This window comes from Leucoraja erinacea, chromosome 11, assembly GCF_028641065.1.
Source record: "Leucoraja erinacea ecotype New England chromosome 11, Leri_hhj_1, whole genome shotgun sequence".
Classification (NCBI taxonomy): domain Eukaryota; kingdom Metazoa; phylum Chordata; class Chondrichthyes; order Rajiformes; family Rajidae; genus Leucoraja; species Leucoraja erinaceus.
This window is the reverse complement of record NC_073387.1, coordinates 25,241,361-25,262,386: the sequence shown is the minus strand read 5'-3', so window position 1 is coordinate 25,262,386 and position 21,026 is coordinate 25,241,361. Positions and strand designations below refer to the sequence as shown.

Genomic DNA, 21,026 nt, shown 5'->3' with positions numbered 1-21,026 from the left:
AGGACTGTAGTGTGGGTGGGGAAGAGCTGGGGTCACATGGTTTGAGGGGGATGGGGAAGACCCAGTGGAGAAGGCACTGATGTTACCAGGGTTGGGGGGGGACTGGCACTAGGACCCAGCACAGTCAAACCCATTGGAGTTGGAGTCTGCAGCGTGGAAACTTCTGGCCCGGTGATGAGTTCAGGATTCAGGTAAGACGACGGCTGTGGTGTGCTGGAGAGCGGTGGAGTGGCGAGGGTTGGTGGAGCCAATGGCGGAAGTGGAGCCCGGGTCAGCGGGTGAAGCGTGGGAGGTCCCAGTGGACGGATGGTCGGTGGAGTGGCGAGGTTTGGTGGGCCCGTTGAGGCGGCAAGGTGAGTAGGCCCTGGTGCAGCGGGGATGTTCGATGGGCTCCGGTGCAGCGGCAATGTTCGATGGGCCCCGGAGGCGAGGTGGGTTGGCCACAGTGAGGCGGCAAGGTGAGTAGGCTACAATGGGGCGGCGAGGTTCGGCAGGCTACTCCTCGATGGTACCCGTGCTGAAGCTGCAGCTCGAAGCTCTGGTCGGTTCTGGCGTGAAAGGCCGCCGCAATCCGAACGTTAGGCCGCGAGGAGGGGGCGAAGATGCAGCTCAGAGGAGGCACCCATCCTCGCCCAGGTAGGGACTGGGTAAAACGGTTAAAGAAACTACGTACCTTTTGCTTTGTCCTGCATTTGCAAACCATGATGGTGAAGGCATTGAAGGCGTTTTTAGTCGCGTAGAATGGATTTTCAGCATCAGGTCTGAGCAAATCAAATATCCAAGGATCTTTGGAGCAAATTCCTCTCCGACAACGAATATAAACCTCACCTGCATTTTAATCCCCACCTCCACACCATCAAAGCCTCTGGAATCGCAAGAATAGTGCCGCTGATGGCAGGTTTTGTTACAATGCCACTATGTCAAAAGTTTTATACACCTTGGCGGAGCGAGGCAGAGGCCCCCCTAGATCTCAAGGCCCTAAGCTTAAGCTTATGAAGCTTATACGTAAATCCGGCCCTGCTGGTATTAGCTAAAAACTAAACTAAACTGGAGTAAATTAATTGAGTGGTTCTTGAGGTAAAAACAAGTATGACTGCTTAAAGAGTTTGAATTCAGATCTGGCAGCACACGAGGTGAAGATTTTCTGACCAAAATGATCTCAAGTGGTGGGTATGTAAAGGCAGAATGCTTATAGTTCATGAACAAATTAGGTGGGATGAAAGGGATCTTTTATGCCATTTTTAGAGTCCCACAAAGACTTTTAAACTAACAAAATTGTTTCTGTGATATACATACCTGTCAGGCAGAGCTGTCAATGCCTCATGTTTTATTGCATAACTACCAGGCCACTTTCCGAAGGCTGTTCCCTTGGTCCCCGTCTGCAGAGCTGTTGCGGCCTCATCCTCCAGGGAATGAACATCCTGGCCACACTTTCTCCATGTTACTGCTGCAGGCTATTTGTTTCTGAGACTCACCCTGGGCCGATCCTGTCTCTGTATTAACTGCTGGCTTATGGCTAATGCTAATGGCCGCCACTATCAATTCAAGTAATTGGGTGCCTTCTTCAATCTGGTCTTGTGCTCACTGCCTGAACAGGGGGAGAGCTTGCTTGTCAGGAAAGGAAAGTGGTAAGGTCATGGTTAGAGTTTAGTTTGGTTTCGAGATATAGAGCAGAAACAGGCCCTTCGGCCCACCAAGTTGGCGCCGACCAGCAATCCCCATACACTAGCACTATCCTAAACACTAGGGACAGTTTATAAATATTACTGAAGCCAATTAACCAACAAATCTGCACGTCTTTGGATTGTGGGAGGAAACCAGAGCACCCGAAGAAAACCCACGGTCACGGGAAGAAAGTACAAACTCCATACAGACAGCACCCGGAGTCAGGATCGAACCCTGGCACTGTAAGGCAGCTACTCTACCACTGCATCACCATGCTGCCCCCGTAGTTGGAGGAGAAGAGATGCGAGGCTATTGCTTGCACAGTCAGCAACTAGCTGAATCCAAAAAGAGTGCAAGTTGAGCAGAAGTACACGTGAGAAAGAGTTCCAGGTATGATAATTTCTTGGGGTAGATGGTATGGACATTTTAGTCCTGGCCGAAGGGAACTGCACCTGCCCCCCAGCCGTTGAGGGCACTTTGTGCCAATTACATGAGAGCTGCTGCAAGAAAGATGTACGGTTTGGTGGGGCATGTTAGTAAGAGAGTGACAGTGTGATGGGGCATTTTAACGTCATATGAACCCGATCTGATACAGGTTATTGGTGAGTGAGTGATGAGAATATGCAGCAGAATGGTTGCAACAGTGGTCACATATTCAGTGCGACTTTATGAACATATGCAAATCCATTAAACATTCTGCAGCACTACATCCAAATCAGGCTGTATGGATGCTCACATTGACCTCCTGATCCCCTGGGGGATGAACACCTCTGTCGTCCCCACCTATTGTATTGTATATCTTTATTGTCATTTCCTGAGTATTCGCATACCCAGAGGAAACAAAAAAACGTTGCTCAACCAGTGTCCATTCAGTGTGCATGAAAAAATAAATAGAAATAAAAATACATGTATCATGAACAAATTTAACACTCTACTAAACATTCAACAGCCGTTCCGACCGGCAGCGGCACAACAGTGGCTCTGCTGCAGTGTGGGGGTTTGTGCGCGATACTTGGCAGGGGGCAAAGTCCATTTAACAGTCTTATAGCCTGTGGGAAGAAGCTGAGGAGCATCCTGCTGGTTTTGCAGCTAATGCTCCTGTACCTCTTCCCAGATGGGAGGATGGAGAAAATGTCATGCGATGGGTGGTAAGGGTCTTTGATGATGGAGATGGCTCTGTTGATACATCTCTTCCTGTATATGTCCAGCAGGAAGGGGAGTGGAGCACCAATAATCCTGCTTGCGGTCTTCACTATCCTGTCTAGTTGGTGCCGTTCGTACGCCTTGCAGCTCCCGAACCAGGAAGTGATGCCGTAGGTCAGTGTGCTCTCGACAGTCCCCCTATAAAAAGTCCGTAGGTGTGTAGTGGGGAGGCCTGCTTTACGTAGTCTTCGGAGAGGGTGAAGTCGCTGCTGGGCTCTCTTGACCAGAGCTGTGGTGTTGGCCGTGGACGTCAGGTCATCAGACAGATGTAGTCCTAGGAACTTCATGCTGCTGACCCTTTCCACATCAGCTCCGTCGATGTGCAGAGGTGTATGGTGTTGTTTCCCCGCCCTCCTGAAGTCAACCACCATCTCCCTAGTTTTTCCCACGTTAAGAATGAGGTTGTGGGATTTGCACCAACCTGTGAACAGCTCCACCTCCATCCTGTACGCCGATTCATCATTGTCACTGATGAGACCCACCACTGTTGTGTCATCAGCGAACTTGTTGATGAAGTTGTTATTGAAATCAAATCCTGTTACCTTTTCCAGCCCATTATCAGTCACTTCAATGTTCATGCCCGTGGATTCTGCCTGCCCAAGTTACTACAGCACTTTGTGCCTATCTTTGGTGTAAATCAGCATCTGCAGTTCTTTGTTTCTACCCAAGGAATGACTTTCACACAAACCACCTCCATTTTACTGGTTTAAAATGATATTATCCTCTCTGGCAGGTACTAAATTGGAGTGAGACATGTTTCGGTAAGGAGGAGGGACAAGGATGGCAAAGTAAGGGAACCTTGGATGATCAAAGAGGTTGTACATTTGGTCAAAAAGAAAAAGGAAGTGTATGCAAGATTTAAGAGGATGGAAACAGACACGTCATTTTGAAGGATATGAAGAATGGAGGAAAGAACTAAAGTGGGTGTTTAGAGAGAGTAAGATAGGGCTCTAGAAGTTAGCAGAGTCAGGGATATGGGGAGAAGGCAGGAACGGGGTACTGATTGTGGATGACCAGCCATGATCACATTGAATGGCCTACTCCTGCACCTATTGTCTACTGTCTGCATCTGTTTTCACCAAAGAGAAGGCATGGAGTACAGTGAGATTAGTGTGGAGAATACTAATACACAAGGGCTGTTTGAAATTAAGAAGGAGGTGGGGATGGGGCACTTGAAGAACATCAATGTGGGTAAGTTCCTGGTTATTGAAAGAGGAAAATTAGGAGATTGCGGGAGAAATGATCAAGGTCTTTGCATGGGTGAGGCTCCGGGTGGACTGGAGAGTAGCTGTTGTTGTTGTTCCTTTATTTAAGAAGGGAAATGGAGAGTATCCAGAGCGTTTTCGTGCCGGTGAGCCTCACGTTAGTCGTATATGCAAGCTATTGCAGAAGTTTCCATGGGATATGATTTACTCCCATTTGGAAGGTAATGGGTTAATTTGGGAGAATCAGCATTGCTTTATACAGGTCATGTCTTACTAACTTGATTGAGTTTTCTAAGGAGGAGACTACGGTGATTGATGAGGTAGGGCATTTGTTCCCCTTGGTAGGCTGATCCAGAAGATTAAGATGCACAGGATTAACAGTGACTTGGTCAAATGAATTCAGAACTGGCTTACTGATAGAAGGTGGAGGATTATAGTGGAAGGGGCAATATTCAGGCTAGAGGTCTGTGACCAATAGAGATCCACAGGGATCTGTGCTAGGACCGCTGCTGTTTGTGAAATATAGAAATGACTTGGACATAAATGTCCAAGTTTGCAGATGACACCAGGATTTCTGGGGCCACAGATTGTGAGGGAAGGCTGGCAGGATATACAGATGGATGTAGATCAGTTACAGTTACAGGGGCAGCACAGTGGAACAACAGTAGAGTTGTTACCTTGCAGCACAAGAGACCTGGGTTTGGTCTTGTCTATGGGTGCTATCTGTACGGAGTTTGTACGTTCTTCCTGTGACAGCATGGGTTTTCACCAGTTTCCTCCCACCTTCCCACAAAATTGTCCCTAGTGTGTGTAAGTTAGAGTACAGGGTGATCGCTGGTTGGCACAGACTCAGTGGGCCGATGGGCTGGTTCCACGCTGCTTTTCTAAAGTCTAAATAGGTGGAGAAATGGCAAATGGAATCTTACCATTTTACACTTTGTGAAGTCAAATGTAAGGGGGAAACGTACAATTAATGGCATGAACTTTAACAGCAAGGAGAGGTTGGACAGACTTGAATTGTTTTCTCTGGAATGCCAGAGGTTGCAGGGAGACCTGATAGAAGTATATAAAATTATGAGGCATAGATTGGGTAGACGATTAGAATCTGTTTCCAGGAGGGAATAATCAACTACTGGAGCGCATAGCCTTCAGGTGAGAGGGGGGCATGTGTTTTTAACTCAGAGGGTGGTGAGTGACTGGAACTGGTGGTGGTAGGGCCAATATGTCAGTGGCACATGAGACTTTTCTGTTCTATGTTCCGTATTCTATGTGCAATTGGGGCCCACGATTTGCAACACAGCTTAATGTTGCCTGGCCAAACAAATCTTGTATGGGATTGCGAGTTGCATTCTGTGACAAGACTCAATTTTGTCTGATCCCAATAGTCAGGGCTCCTCTTGCACAGTTCATACAGATCAAACAAAAATCAGGCTGACAATTTCCCCAGCTAGGGAAGACATGCATCAAAACAAATGTGTGGAACAGACTAAGTGATCGGCGACCTTTTAGGCCACAGCTCAAGTACAAGATGTTCAAAGCAATTTGCAGTTTGTGGTTTTAAAGAGCTGTAGAGCACTAAATTGTACAATACTCCTGTTGTTATGAAATTGCTATTATGTGAGTTGCCACATAATGTCACATTTTTATAATAGATGTTTTCAAAGATTGTGATCATTTCTCTTTCAATAAATTGCCGTTGGGCTCCTCTTCTAGTTTGACCACGTTATTCATCAGAACAATCAAATAGTTCAACACATTTCAGTACAAAAATTCTCCTCATATCTTTGACAAGTTAAACATTTCAATTGGAGGAACAAACAACATAACTACATTCCATAGCAGGTCAGAGGTTGGTTTGTGAAAGATTTGTTTGCTGAGATACCCGCAAATCCCTTTTCAAAACAGACTCAGTTAGTCGATTGTTCTGATACTGTGGTAGTTGCATTCTTAATCTGAGATATGGTGTGTGGGGGGGGAAGAGGTGAAAAATATAGAAGGGTCAAAAGGGAAAGCAATGACTTGCAGATCTCGCCATGAGAGATAGCACAACAATTGTCATCACACACACTCACCAAATGAAAAATTGTGAAACTCCTAGAAACCATCACTGCATATGTAACAACAGAAACGTTTACTTATTCACTGTGAACCCGAGAATCCAATGATAGACTAAGTGGGACCCGTTGGGTCCCAGCATCACACGGGAGGGCTGGTCACCAACACAATATTCCACCTCTCCACCAATATCGCTCGCCAGTGGGTGGGGTGGGTGCTTTCTTTTGCGCTAGTATGGGTGTTGCGGGCCGAAGGTACTGGTTTCCAGAGGGCTAGTATAGACATTGTGGGCTAGTATAGACATTGTGGGCAGAATGGATTATTGGGCTGGCAGCCAACTGTTGCAACGATTTTAAAAGCCAAGCCAAGGCAAACAATTTGGCTGCAGCCACCTGACAACCAAAATTCATTTTGTGAACACAAACTTAAAAAAAAGGCGATGCAAACAATTGGGCACCGTGGAATAGACGTGCGTTCAGTGTTATTCGCAGCTCAGAGAGCCGTGATCCTCTCGCTTCCTGGGTCTGGCAGAGACTGAGTGAGGGACTACACTTCTGGGGTTTAAAGTCCCTCCCCCCTGCCACCAGCGGGGGCAGCAGAGAGAATGGTGAATTAAAAAAAAACATTAATATCTCTCTGGTTTTTCATCGATGGGATAAATCCTCCGGTCCCGGAAGGTGGAGGGGGGCTCCGAGCGAGGTGGCCAAAAATGATGGCCGTAGGTGGCGACGTTCTCTCGGAAATCGCGGCTAAGTGGGCCAACAACGGTCAAGATCAGGCTTTTAGTAAATATAATAATACTAATAAATTTTATTTTCGGGCGCCTTTCAAAGTCTCAACGACACCTTACAGAAATAAACAGAAGAGAAAAAACATATAATCGGAGTAAAATAAATAATAAAGACATCACCAATACACAAATTAAAGACAGAATTCAATCCAAAGACAAAAAATCAAAAACACAATGTGAAGAGAAAGCAGCGGCAGCTAAACCGCGCCAGCGTACACTCTCCCTTCCGACAGCCATCTTGGACACAAACTAAAATAATCACTTACACACAAAAAAACATCCTCCCACAATGGATACCACTGTGGGGGAAGGCACAATGTCCAGTCCCCATCCCCAGTTCTCCCAAAGTCAGGCCTATTGAGGCCTCAGCTGTTGCCTCTACGGAGGCCCGCTGTTCCTGGCTGTTCACGCCGGGGCCTGTTGCCCCGGCATCGGGAGAGTCCTCTCAGTGGCTGGGCCACCTGGAACAGCCGCTTCCTTACCGGAGACCGCGCTTCCGAAGCCGACAAGGCCGCGCCGGTTTGGAGCTTACAGGCTTCCGATGTTGAAGTCGGCGCCGCCCGCTCCGCTCCGCAGACCCGCAGGTGTTGAACTCGGCGGTCACAGCTCACCGGAGCTCCAGCGCTTCGATCCAGCGCAGCGACCCAGGCAAGGCATCGCCCGCTCCGCTCCGCGATAGCGCTCCAGCGCTGTGCCGCCACCGAAGCCGAGGAGCTGGGCGGTCCCCGCCAGGAAACGCCGCTCCAAGCCCGTTGGTAGGCCATGAGGATGGGTCGACGGGGCAGCCCGGAGAAAAAGCTGCCTCACCGACCAGGTAGGGACCTAGAAATATAGTTACCCCCTTCCCCCCACATTAAAACGTCTATTTCTCCCACAAACAAAACACAGGACTCACTAGAACTACAAAAAAAAGTTAATTAAACGGACGGCTGCTGGTTAGCAGCCGTTCTCCAAGATGGCTCCTCCCCCTTGTATTGTAGCTACGACCAGATAATTTGCTTTGCATCGATATTGAGAGAAAAAAATCAGAGGAGCTGTCCCCTGAAATTCTTCAAAAGACCATGCTGTGATTGTTCACTCTTATTTTCTTACAACGTGGGAAGTTATTCAGTGTCTCAAATCTATGCTGCTTCTCAGAACAATCCCATCAGTTCCACCAACCTGTTGTTTATCTATGACTTATTCCTATCCACATGCCCATTAACCCTACATATCAATGACACATGGGACAATTAATCCACCATCCCGTTTTTTGGATGTGGGAGGAAACCTATGTATCTGAAGAAAATCTAGTCACAGGTAAACGTGCACACCCACAGTGCCAGGAGTCTGGATGAACCCAGGTCTCTGGAACAGCTAGGCAGCAACTCTATCATTGCTCAATTGCTAGGAATGCACTTGCAAATGAGGAGCTGCCGACTCAAAGTGCTAGAGATCTGGATTTGATCCTGACCTCGAGTGCTGCCTGTGTGGAGTTTGCACATTCTCCCTGTGACCGTATGGGTTTCCTCTGATTTCCTCCCACACCCCAGACCCCAAAGATGTGTGGGTTAGCAGATTAATTGGCCTTTGTAAATTGCCTCAATTTGTAGAGAATGGATGCGAAAGTAGGGTATATGGAATTAATATGAACAGGTGATTATTGATAGTTGGCGTGGACTCGGAGGGCTAAAGGGCCCGCTTCCATAATATTTCATTACCAATAAATTGGCTGAAAGGTGGAACTAAGGGGAAAAAAATTTGTTCGGCATGGACTTGTAGGGCCGAGATGGCCTGTTTCCGTGCTGTAATTGTTATATGGTTATATGCTATAAATTTGGTCTGGACCAAATTGTGTTCAAGTCCTTCAGGATAGTTAAAGAAATGATTCTCAGCTGCAGTGTCATATTGTGGAACATGCATTATTATAAAACAACTGTCATGTGTTTCATGGCAGGCAACATTCAGCTATTTTCTAATAAGAGGATATTTGTCCGTGAATGATTAACCATCGAGTTCTCTTAGAAACAGAAGGCAGCTGAGCATCTAAATAGCTCAAACATTAACACAAAATTCCCTTCATACTTTTGGGATGTTTAACATTTCAATAGAAGTAAAAATTTAACACATACCATACTGTGGGGACAGAAACCAGTTTTGTGATCCATTTGTTTATTGAATTTATTTTTACAATTCATTTTACAAAAAACAGGATTTTTATTGTTCTCTTGTAGATCAATAATTAAAAAGATAGATACAAAAAAACTGGAGTAACTTAGAGGGACAGGCAGCATCTCTGGAGAGAAGGAATGGTTAACGTGTTGGGTCGGGGCCCTTGTTTAGACTGGTTAGGAATCAGGATGTCCCAAAACACATTACAATTAATTAAGAGTTTTTTGAAGTGAGGTCACATTTGGAATTTAGCAAAGCAACAGCAAACTCCCATATGATAACAGCCAGATAACCTTATCTTTACTGATATTGCTGATGGATATTGTCCAAAACTTCAACCCAAGTTGAAAACTTAAGGAAGCTCCCTTTCTCTTCCTTGGTAGAGTGCCACAGGATCATTGCCATCCACATGAGGGAGTAGTGAAGTTGTTGTTTTAATATCTGCTAAATGATGGCATCGCTATCAGTGCAGCTTTTCCTCAATGCTGCACAAGAGTATCAGGTGCAAGACTTGAATATTCAGAGGTCCTACCGTTGATCACACTTGGACACCATTGTGCTGTTGAATAGCCTGCAGATGTCAGGTTCACTGAAGACCAATCCAAACAGCAATTTGATAACAGTTACTCACCATTGCAGGGACCGAGTCAAGAGAGACAAAAGACTGTTTAATTGTCATATATACACCCGAAGATGGAACAAAATGTATAAAAGGTCTGTAAACATAAAACTCATAGATTATGTAATAAACAAATAAATTAATTAAAAACCCCAATAATAGACTAGCTAAAATGTTCTTGAACCTGGAGGTTAGGGTATTCAGACTCCTATACCTTCTTACTGATGACCGGAGTGAAATTAAAGCGGAAATTAGATAAAAGACTTGCGAGTCCTTGATGACTCACGCTGGCTGCCTCTTTGGGGCAGCATCTCCTACAGATCCCTTCAATGGTGGGAATTGAGCCGGGCCATGTGATATACTTACAAAAGATTTGTGTCAATTTCACAGGCAGTATAATTGCTTTTGGAGAATGTTTCCAGTGAACTTCTGGAATCAAATGAAAAGGCACAAAAAATCTTTACAATGTTTTTTTAATATGATTGCAATATACTGGAAAAGAAGAAATACAAAAAAATCAGTTAATAATCTAGTTGTAAATATTTTTATCAAAAAGTAGTTATCTGCATAATGTAGTGTGAAATTATAAGAAACACATCTTACAAACTATCAGAATATTGTACAAAAATACTTTGAATCTTTGCACAGATCCTTAAAGGGAGTCAGTCAATGTTCCAGAGGATACAGTGATTCATACATGGCCCCATTATATACAGTACATTTCTTTGTAACTTGATTAAAAAGGAAATATCAAGATTTCAGAAACAGTGCATCCGACCGCATTTAATGAATACAGCACTTGATCCACAGTATGGAGAGTAAGAACATACCACAGTATTCCTCAGTCTAGTATCACCAAAAGATTAGTTCACAAGTCTTGCACAAAGTAAATATTGTTAACCAGTTTTTTTTTTAAAGAAATGCAGACAATGCCACATTTGATATATGCCCCAAAGTTTTCATTCTAGTTATTTATCTGTTCTGTTACCTATGGTTTTGCTATTTGTAAAACAGTAAAATCTGAATGACGCCCCTCTATCAGCATGTATTCACCAGAGAAGAGTTTCCAGTCGCTGCTGGGAATGTTGGCATGTGGGTCAAATATCTTCAAATAACACCATATGAAATAACTGTTGTGAAAACAAAAATGCTCAATTTATGTTTGTTACAGAAGCTGATGCACTGAGTAGAAAAGATGTAATGAACCCTGAGATGGCAGAAATGAATGATGGTCAAATCGAACACCTCATATGCTCAATCCTGGTCACCCTTTCAGAGTCCTAGCCAAAACCATAAGTGTAGGTAGCAATAGTGTTCTGGGAAATTGTGCAGAGCAGGAAGAGGGAGATGGACAGAAAAAAAGTGACTGGATTTATGTATCTAACTTCATCGAAATCTACCAGGGCTTACCTGCCACAGAACATACAAACTTGGGTCCACCACCAGAATAAAGTCCACCAAATCAAATGCAAAGTGGGGTTTGAATCAAAAGGTTAGAATCCAAGTGTTATAATGCATAGACTAGCCCTTATGGCATACTATGGATCAGCACTTCCAATAAAAATAGATTTTAAAACAAGATTATTTGCTACTCATACACAAACCTTTACTTTGCCAGTTCAAAGCTGCCGATTGAAAACTGCTGCCATTAAGCTGCTACATTTTTTAACAAATCAAAATGGAGAGGATGAGTTAAGGCAGGTGACCAGAATGGGGCACACATTATTACATTTCAACAGAGCAGCTGCACTCAGCCATTGAGATCAGGTTACACTGGCTTCAATTACATGATGTTGATCATTCTGCACGTAATAGAACTTTCACATATTTCTGACAAAGTATTATGGGTAGGGTGTTGGAGGTAAAAGGAGGCAAAGCATACTTGAAACCTAACAAGGTCCAAGCTGTCAAACACAGCAGCAACATCCTAAATGACTCAACTTCTGGTAATTGGTTGGGTTTGCATATGTTTCGTAAAGCGTGTATCATCTTTTAAATCAAGAATTTCCCCATTAACAGCACACACCAGGGCATGAATGGACAAACATGGAAGCATTTATTGTGTCTTTAGTACCTGGCAGTCCATAACATACTCACTCCCCTAAAGCTAGCCCCCTAGTTTTCCATTTCACTGTGAATGCCGAGTTGGAAAGACACCAACAGAATTGCAGATGACTTGAATCCAATAGACTGTATTTGTGCAAAAGAGTTCAACATGTCTCCCAGGATATTCTCACATGATATGGCCAAAACAACCTGCTAAATGGGCAGTGAAATATGCTGTCATCCAGTACAATATATTATTTTGTTACAATTATTTTAGATAATACTAAATAACACTAAAGTGGGTGGTATCGTAATCAGTGAAGATGGTAAAAGAAAATGACAGCAGGATCTTTTCTTGATCAGCAAGGCAAAAGGGCTGAGGAATGGTTAATTAAGTTTAATACATATAAATGTAAGGTGTTGCATTTTGGGAGGTCAAACCAGGGCAGGACCTTCACAGTGAATGATAGGAGCCTGGATAGTGTCGTAGAACAGAGGGATCTAGGAGTGCAGGTACATAGTTCCTTGAAAGTGGTGTTACAGTTAGATAGGGTGATCAAGTGAGCTTTCAGTACATTGGCATTCATCATTCAGGGTATTGAGTATAGAATATAGCAACCAATTAGTTGTTTAAATTGGTTGCATTGACTTAGGAAGCACAATATAGTATATTGTCTCTGTACTGTACACTGACAATGACAATTAAAATTGAATCTGAATCTGATCCTGATCTGAATAGAAGTTGGCATGTTACGTTGCAGTTGTAGATGTATTTGAGGCTGCATTTGGAATATTATCATTGTTTTGATCACCCACTACAGGAAAGATGGTGATAAGCTAGAAAAAGGGTGCAGAAGATTTATGAGTATATTTCCAGGACACGAGAACCTGAACTCCAGGTTGAGGTTGGGCAGGCTTATAGGAGTGTATGATCATGAGGAAAACAAATAGGGTGAAAGCACAGTCTTTTACCCAGAATAGGGGAATCAATAACCAGAGGACATAGGTTTAAGGTAAGGGAGGAAAGATTTAATACAAACCCAAGGGGCAACTTTTTCCACACAGAGGGTGATGGGTATATGGAACAAACTTCCAGAAAAGGTAGCTGAGGCAGGTACTATACCAACATTTAAAAGACCATTTGGATAGATATATGGATAAGAAAGGTTTAGAGGTATATATGTGCCAAGTGCAGACAGGTGGGACGTGTAGATGGGGCATCTTGGTTTGTATGGGCAAATTGGGCCAAAGAGTCCATTTCCATCCTCTAATACTTTATGACACTGCAACGGAATCGCCATATAATTCATAACAAGGGTTGGAATTGATTCCAACAACTCCCTCAGCAAGGTGCTTATGCCACAACCACCAGTTTTGTTTCAGTGTAACCCTGACATAGCATTACATTGAGCAAGCTGCCAAGTGCTGACTCATCAGCTGCCATATCATATGTACCATATTCCTAGATGTTGGGAAATATGAATTATAAGATAGCCTTCAAAGCGTAGAGATCCATTTAAATCGGGAAAAGGATCAGGACTAAACGTGTAAAGGGTTAGCTTTGGGCCCATTCCTTGATTATCCATGAAAGGTTCAGAGAGGTTTTGGAAATCTGCAGACTGCTGACATATATGTGAAAAATGTGCAATTGTATATTTTAAGCCACCTGATGCACTGTACAAAAACAGGCCAATTGTGGTCTTGCATTCATTTTAGTAACATCTAACTGTGTGACAGTATTTACGGAAAGGCCACAAGACACATGGTATCACAAAGTCCTTTTCTGCTACTATTTTGCCAATTCCTGTCTGAGATCTACTCCTGAGAATACAAGGATAAAGTCCTAACCTAACCAAAGCAGTCAGGAATAATTGGGAATTTATTTTTAAAAATGTAAAGGAAATTATTTCAACATGGAGTAGGACAACTTCCATCATGTAACTGCAGACATTGGGACTGATTAGCTGACTGTTCCAGTGGGTGTCAGCAACAAAATCACCTTTTATTTCCAGCTGTGTAATTTGATCAACCTGGTTAACAAGGATTATAGTGCTTAGCCTAATTTTGCATAGGGATATAAATTACTTCTGTTATTTTTAATCTTATTTGGGATTGAAAGAAGAGGACGGTGAAGGAACAACTATGACAGCCAAAACTTTTGACAATTCTAAAATAGTTTCTTTAACATAAAATCAGTGATTTCTAAATAGCAAAGATGATGGAAAAAATTTAACCACCTAACAAATAAGAGTTAACTTTTTAAAATAGAACTTTGGAAAATGTTATTGTAAAATAAATAATGAAAATGTTAACAGCCATTTCTTTTTCAGATCTCAGCCAAAGTTTGTAACTGATAACATGCATAATGAACCATTAGGAATGTTTGTAATTACATACACTTAAATCATTAAAAGAGCAACCTACAAAAAAGGAGGTTCAATACAATCTGCAAGGAAATCCTAGTGTCATTTATACATACAAGTGTAAAAGTCTATATTTTATATTATTATCTTTGATCTTTCAGAGGGTAAACAAGGTCCATGCAAGATAGCTCACTATTTTCAGCTATGCATACAGTACTTGTAACTTAAAAACATACTTAGTCCTATAAAACAATTATATCATGGGTGTCTGCCACTCTTTCATCTTAGATCACCAATACCACTTTGAAGTACAACTCTTGAGGAACTGTTCAAAATTAGTTGTTTAAATTGGTTGCATTGACTTAGGAAGCACATCTGTCAAAACAGAAACTCCGCAAGACCAGTTGAGAATCCAGAAGGTGGTATCTAATAGTTCAATATTAAATCTAAGCTCAAATTTCGGGTTTCCAATAGCTTGAAGAGGTGTAATAACCATGTCTGGAAAAGGCATTAATGCTGACAAGGCTCCAAATGGCTTGTGTCTCTTTGTTCAAACTCACCCAGTGCAATTTCTGTTTCAAAAACGATCAATGTAATTTGCATACCATCTATACATATATTGTGGAAACCTTATTCTTCTCCAAAGGGCAAGTACATCTTTAAAACTTGGGGGGGGGGGAAAAATGCCCTGGACAAGCCACTGGAACAGCAGTTTTCCTTAGATGACATTTCTGGATGATAACCACTTACTTACAATCAATAGGCAAGGAGATTAGATGAGGCAAAGGACATATAGAACAAGTATCCCTGATAAAATCAGTCTCTAGTTAAGGTTGTTTTCTTCTTTGGCAAACCTAAATTAACCTCAACAGATTTCCACGGTATTTAGTAGTCATGTGCATGCCAACCGAACAGAAAACCCATACCCTGACTTTCTGCAACGAGGACAGAAACAGAGGCACTCAAGTATTGGAGGAGGCTGGCCCTTGTAAGGAGATTCCTCTTATTGAGCTGTGAGTCTCTTCCTCTCAAATGCTTGAGCAACACCTTGGACCACAATATTTGTTACTTCACAGTATCTGTAAGAAGTCGTGTCCATTCTTCACAGATAGGCAACACCTCCATCTCAGTGGTAACATATCACAACCTTTTACACTTCCAACATCATGGCACTTGAGACCATAGGATATTGAAGTTTGTGATCCGTCTGTAAGAGCAGTTCATTATACAAATCCCTCCCTGAGTATAATTCCCATTTTTCTGTGAGAAATGTGTAATAACAGTAGTATCATTACATTTGATTGTTTTATTTTCTTCTTTAGTGGTAGCACTTTCTTGCGCAAAGTCTAAAGTCTTGACAAATTTGGCAAATTGATGCTCGATCAGTTTCAGCTGCCCAGCTGCCATCCCTCACAAGCTTCAATGCAACACCACAACCATTCCATGCGGCCAATGGAGCTGCAAGGTGGATCTCACCCCTCTTCAGATGTCAAGTAAAGAAGTCAGAATATCACCAGATTGTTCACATGGTTTATCGTATTTAGTTCAGAGCACCCAGGACACAGGTGGCTTAATATCCTTCCTCTCAGATTGGCAATTTGCTGCTTGAAACAATTTGGTGAGCTGGAGCAGGAAATTATTTTAACAGCACTTTTGTTCCATCATACAAAAGACGAGATTACCGAGCGCAGGTGAAATCTTGTGCGGGCTGGATGAGATTCAGACATACAACAAAGCCAATCACATTCGCTTTTCGGGGAGCACAGTGGAGAGGTGTGAGGGAGATAGTGCTGATGAGCTGGACGATAGTCTACGTATTACCACCTCATCGTAAGCCAAGCTGGGCAGCACCGAGGTCCGCAGAAGTTGGCTGTACATTTGCTGTGAATGGGAAGCCAGCAGTTGTTGACGTTGCACGGAGCCAGGAACCACAGCGGGTGAAACGGGAAGGCCAGATGCCAATACTGGCACCACAACTGAATCAGACTTTCCTTCCTCCACTGTATTTTTATTCAAATCAACCAGCTGAAAGTGGGCTCCAAATTTTTCCGTCACGTTCTGAAACTCAGGGCAATGGGTTCCATGCAGATACGAGCTCGGGAGTGCTCCTTTCTTGTTGTCCTGTTCATCCTCCGAGGACAAATCCTGACTATTGGATGGGTTTGATTCTTGGTCCCTTTGAGGCTTTCTCTCTTGGCTGGCTTTGGTCAAGCCGGACAGAAGTGACTTCTTTCCAGTTGGTTCTACGCTCTCTTTCCTCGACTCTTCAAGATGAGGTGGAGGAAGTCTTTGCTCGCTGCGTATTGGGAACTGTCTCCTCTCAGAGCTTTTGGGAAGCTCCTCTTGACAGCTCTTTGATTGACCCAAATTTAGGGATGTCCCAGATGGTAAACGAAGACTGCTTTTTGCTGGTGCTCTCTGGCTACCATCTGATGTAGTGGTGGTTTCTAATACAGCAGGAAAGGATGACAACGTGGATAGATCGGTTGGTTGCTTACCTGCGAGCTCAGAGTTCAATCTAGTATTTTTGGCCGGCGGACTCTCGTTATTGGTTGCAGTAGGATCTAGCTTTTGAGTCTTAGGATATTTTGGTAAACTCAAGTCTGTGGGCACATCTTCAGACACAACTCCAGAACCTAGGCTCAGGGGTGATGAACTAAGTGACTCTGCACCAGAGCTATGATCCGAATGAATAGATTCTCTTCTCTGATCAATCACCTCTGTGCAACAGGAATCCAGGCGCAGCTTCTTGATCGGTTGCTCATTTTTCTTATGGCTTTCCTTGTTCTCACAAAGGTTTTGCAGAGATTGAGGAAACAGATAAATAGGGACACCCTTCTGTGATACACAGACTGATGCATCCATGAACTCTGCTATTCTCTTTCCTGACAAACTCCTACTTGACTTACTGAGATTTAGTGGTGAGGACTGTTCCCTGTATCGTATAGAAGGCTCATTTTTTGGTGGTAACTGCTTATTAGATAAATTCTGAGGTAAAATCTCATACAGTTGTCCTTTATGGTCATAAATATAGCTGCTATCCTTGGTCTTGCTCAAGTTCAAACCTACCTCCACCAAACTGTCCTTCATTGAGTAGCCTTGTGGAGTTCCACTGCCATTACCTACAAGTCGTCCCATTGGTCTTGGTTTAGATTCATGCTCTTCCTTGGAAATTGCAACATGTTTGACGGAACTCAAATTATTGAACAAGGGCAATGTAGATGCATTTCCTTTCACCAGTCGAATTCCATTTACTTGTCCAAAACCAAGCCTCTTCGATGTTTGAGGGACCCCTTTTGATTCTTTCCTCTTTAGTCCTGCCACATTGTGCGTTCCAGGCTCTCCCAGAGGTTTGCTGCATACTTTGATCTTCTGACTATCCAACGTGATGTTCTGTGCCCGCTCCACGATGAGGGCCCGTTGCAAAGTGGGTCTGGATAGATCCTTGGATGTAGCCAGTCCAAGCCTGCTTTTGAGAACATCAAGAGGTGAAATGCCTTCAGGCAACTGGAAGTTTAGAATTCCGGAGTGAAGATGCTGGAACATTGCATTTGGAAAGATGTGCTTACTACTCTCTGTGCCCAGGCTTTGTTTAACCCTGGGGCCACTGGACAAGTCCTGAGGGTGATGTGGTGACTTCGGTTTATGTCCTGTATTTGGACACACTTGATTTTCCTGGTTTCTTATTTTGTGCTCATGCTGTCGAAATACTTTAGACTCCACTTTCTCACTTGTGCCCAGTCCTGTGGGTGGGCAAGCCTTGCTTCTGGAACATTCCACTGCAATTGATGCAGCATTATCTTGGCTTTTACATTTTAGTATTTGTATGTGTTTATCTTGAGAGTTGCCCTGAGTACTTGAGTGTTGAGCAGAGATAGTCCTTTGTCTATTCTCTTGGCATCTTTCACCTCTTGGTTGTTGATCCTGGAAGACAGAATCGATTCATTTATTGGTTCTATTTCACTTGCTCTAGTTTGATAATACAACATAAATGCACAGAGCCTCATTTGATTGCCCCACAAGCCAGGTACCCAAATTGTCCACATCAAGCCCAGCTATAGAGATGTTCTCAATGCTGCTGCAGTAAGTCGTTTCACAGCTTTGAGTTTTCCACCTTAGATTAACTGAATAGCAGGGGTAAGCAAATATGAAGGTTGATTTTAATAACGGTTAGGTGACACGTTAAATTAGGACAAAGAAGTAAATTGGAATCAACATTTTTCAGAATATAGGCAAGTCCAGAGCATAAATCAACATGAATGAAAAGAATCTCACCTCCTTCTCAAATATCCGACTCGTGTCCTGACCTTTCTTCATTTTCACGTCTTGCTCCTCACTTATAGTTTTAACATCTTTCTCCGAGTCCTCGGACGTGCTTGTTGCGTGCTTGCGCGGCTTGGCTGGCGGCAGTGGTTTGTGCTCCTCCCCTTTGAGGTATCGTTCATAAGGTAGGATCAACCTGCAGGGAAACAGAAGCGAGCGTCACCTAACCACACAGCTTAGCGTTAGCTCTACCCATTATTTGCTATACTTCAAAGATAGACTCAAAATGCTTCAGGAACCCCAACTCTGGATGGAAGGAATGGGTGACATTTCGGGTCAAGACCCTTCTTCAGACTGTGCCTGATAATGTCAGGGTTGCTGCAGAGTGAGCGGAGGACTGTACGTTCAGAGGTACAGAGCGGTTAGAGTAGGTAAGGGGAGTGGAAAAGTTGAGACAGTTGATGTCACACCGGCAGATAGAAATGAAAAGGACTAAAGAGGGTAGAAGGCCATCTGGGGACAGGTGGAGACGGGATCGTCACCGGGTGGCGAGAACTCCTTCACTTAGGAAAAGGCACGGAGGCAGAGGTGACGGAAGAACAGTTCTACATCGTGGCGGACCAGGAATTCATCAAGGTGGGGGCAGGGGGGCCTCTGTTGAGGACAGACCATTCCCTATCGGATATGGGGAGATCAGGGGGGATGGTAAAGACACAACAAGGGTGGAGGTTGGGGTCAGAGCAGGCCGGAGAGTGGATGGAGCTTAAGGCGATGTCCTGTGTGGGTGGTGGTGGGTGTTTAGAGAGGAAGGACTATTGTATGGGGGGGGGGGTAAACCTGGTTAAAAGAGGGGGAAGGGGGAGACCCAGTGGAACCACCACTGAGGTTCCCTGTAGGAGGGAGGGGGGGGGGGGGGGGGGGGGGGGGGGGAGAGCAGTTGGACCCAGGAGAGTCAGACCATGTGGTGTTGAAGCCTGCAGCGTGGAGGCTGTGGGCCTGGTGGTGAGCCTGGAACTTGGGTGAGGTGACAACTCCAGCCCACTGGTGGGCGGTGGAGAGGTGAGGGTCGACTGAGTCGCTTGTGGAGGACCGGGGAGGGCGACAGCGATGTTGGGCGGAGAGAGTCGGCAGCCTGGGATCATGGCTCGGTCTGAAGAAGGGTCTCAACCCGAAATATCACCAATTGGTGTTGTGAATCACAGATGGGGTGAGTAAGAGGAGAGAAGTGAGATCGACCGACTGACCAAATGGTGCCAGTACAACAACCTGGCTCTCAACAATAGTAAGACCAAGGAACGGATTGTGAAATTTGGTTGTGGGAAAAATGAGGACTCACAATCCTGTTCACATCAATAGTGGGCTGGAGTAACTCAGCCAATAACTTCAAATTCCTGGGCGTGCATATCTCCGAAGATCTTTCCTAGACCCAGCACACCGACGCAAGTATAAAGAAGGAACATCAGCGACTCTACTCCCTGAGAAATTTACGGAGATTCGGCATGTCGAAGAGCATTCTCCTAAACATCTACAGGTGCATTGTAGAGACCATTCTGACTGGTTGCATCGTGGCCTGGTTCAGCAACTTGAATGTCCAGGAGCGAAAAAGACTACAAAAAGTTGGACCACTGCCCATCACCGGATTTGACCTCCCCACCATCGAAGGGATCTATCGTAGTCGCTGCCTCAAAAAGGCAGCCAAAATCATCAAAGACCCACACCATCCTGGCCACACACTCATTTCACCATTGCCATCGGGAAGAAGATACAGGAGCCTGAAAACGGTAACGTCCAGGTAAAAGAACAGCTTCTTCCCCTACAGCCATCAGGCTATTAAACACAACGAATAAGCTCCGAGCAAGAACTGCAGAAGACTATATTATTATTGGACTGTATTTGTTATTTATTGAACTTTTTCTTTTTCACTCTCTTCCCCCGTTATGTATTATGTTTACATATATTCTGTTGTGCTGCAGCAAGTAAGTAAGTTTATTGGCCAAGTATTCACATACAAGGAATTTGCCTTGGTGCTCCGCCCACATGACATACAGTGACAGTCACGAATGACTCAGAAAACACTAAACATTAATAATAATAAAACATTAATGATAAATCACCATTGATCAAGCATGTGAACCAATAAAATACCAGATCAAAGGGAGGCTACAGATTTTTGGCTGTTGAGTAGAGCAACTAATCGTGAATAAAGACTGTTTTTATGCCTGGCTGAGGCAGCTTTGACAGTCCAGAGTCACCTTCCAGAGGGAAGTGATTCAAAGAGTTTGTGGCCAGGGTGAGAGGGGTCAGAGATGATCTTGCCTGCTCGCTTCCTGGCCCTTGCAGTGTACAGTTCATCAATGGAGGGAAGATTGCAGCCAATAATCTTATCTGCTGATCGGATGATTTGCTGCAGCCTCCAGGTGTCGTGTTTGGTGGCTGAGCCAAACCAGACCATGATGGAGAAGGTGAGAACAGACTCTACAATGGCCGTGTAAGAATTTCATTGTCCCATCCGACTATAAAACACACTTGACTCTTGTTTCTATTGAGAGATGCTGCCTGTCCTGCTGAGTTACTCCAGCCACTATTGTGTCTGCCTCCACCACTATGTGTGGCAGTGCGTTTCAGGCAGCCACCACCCGTGTAAATGTCTTGCCTGCACATCTCCT

General features: G+C 44.1%; 1 protein-coding gene across 1 annotated transcript in view; it reads right to left on the bottom strand.

Moving 5' to 3' along the window:
• Positions 1 to 10,144: 10,144 nt before the first annotated feature.
• LOC129701603 (uncharacterized) overlaps positions 10,145 to 21,026 on the bottom strand; it is an 83,169-nt gene continuing 72,287 nt past the window's right edge. The window contains exons 10-11 of the mRNA XM_055642895.1: positions 18,373 to 18,556; positions 10,145 to 18,021 (exon numbers count right to left, since the gene is read on the bottom strand). Of these exons, the coding sequence (XP_055498870.1) occupies positions 15,838 to 18,021; positions 18,373 to 18,556 (2,368 nt within the window). The 3' untranslated portion in view covers positions 10,145 to 15,837. The remainder of the gene's footprint in view (positions 18,022 to 18,372; positions 18,557 to 21,026) is intronic.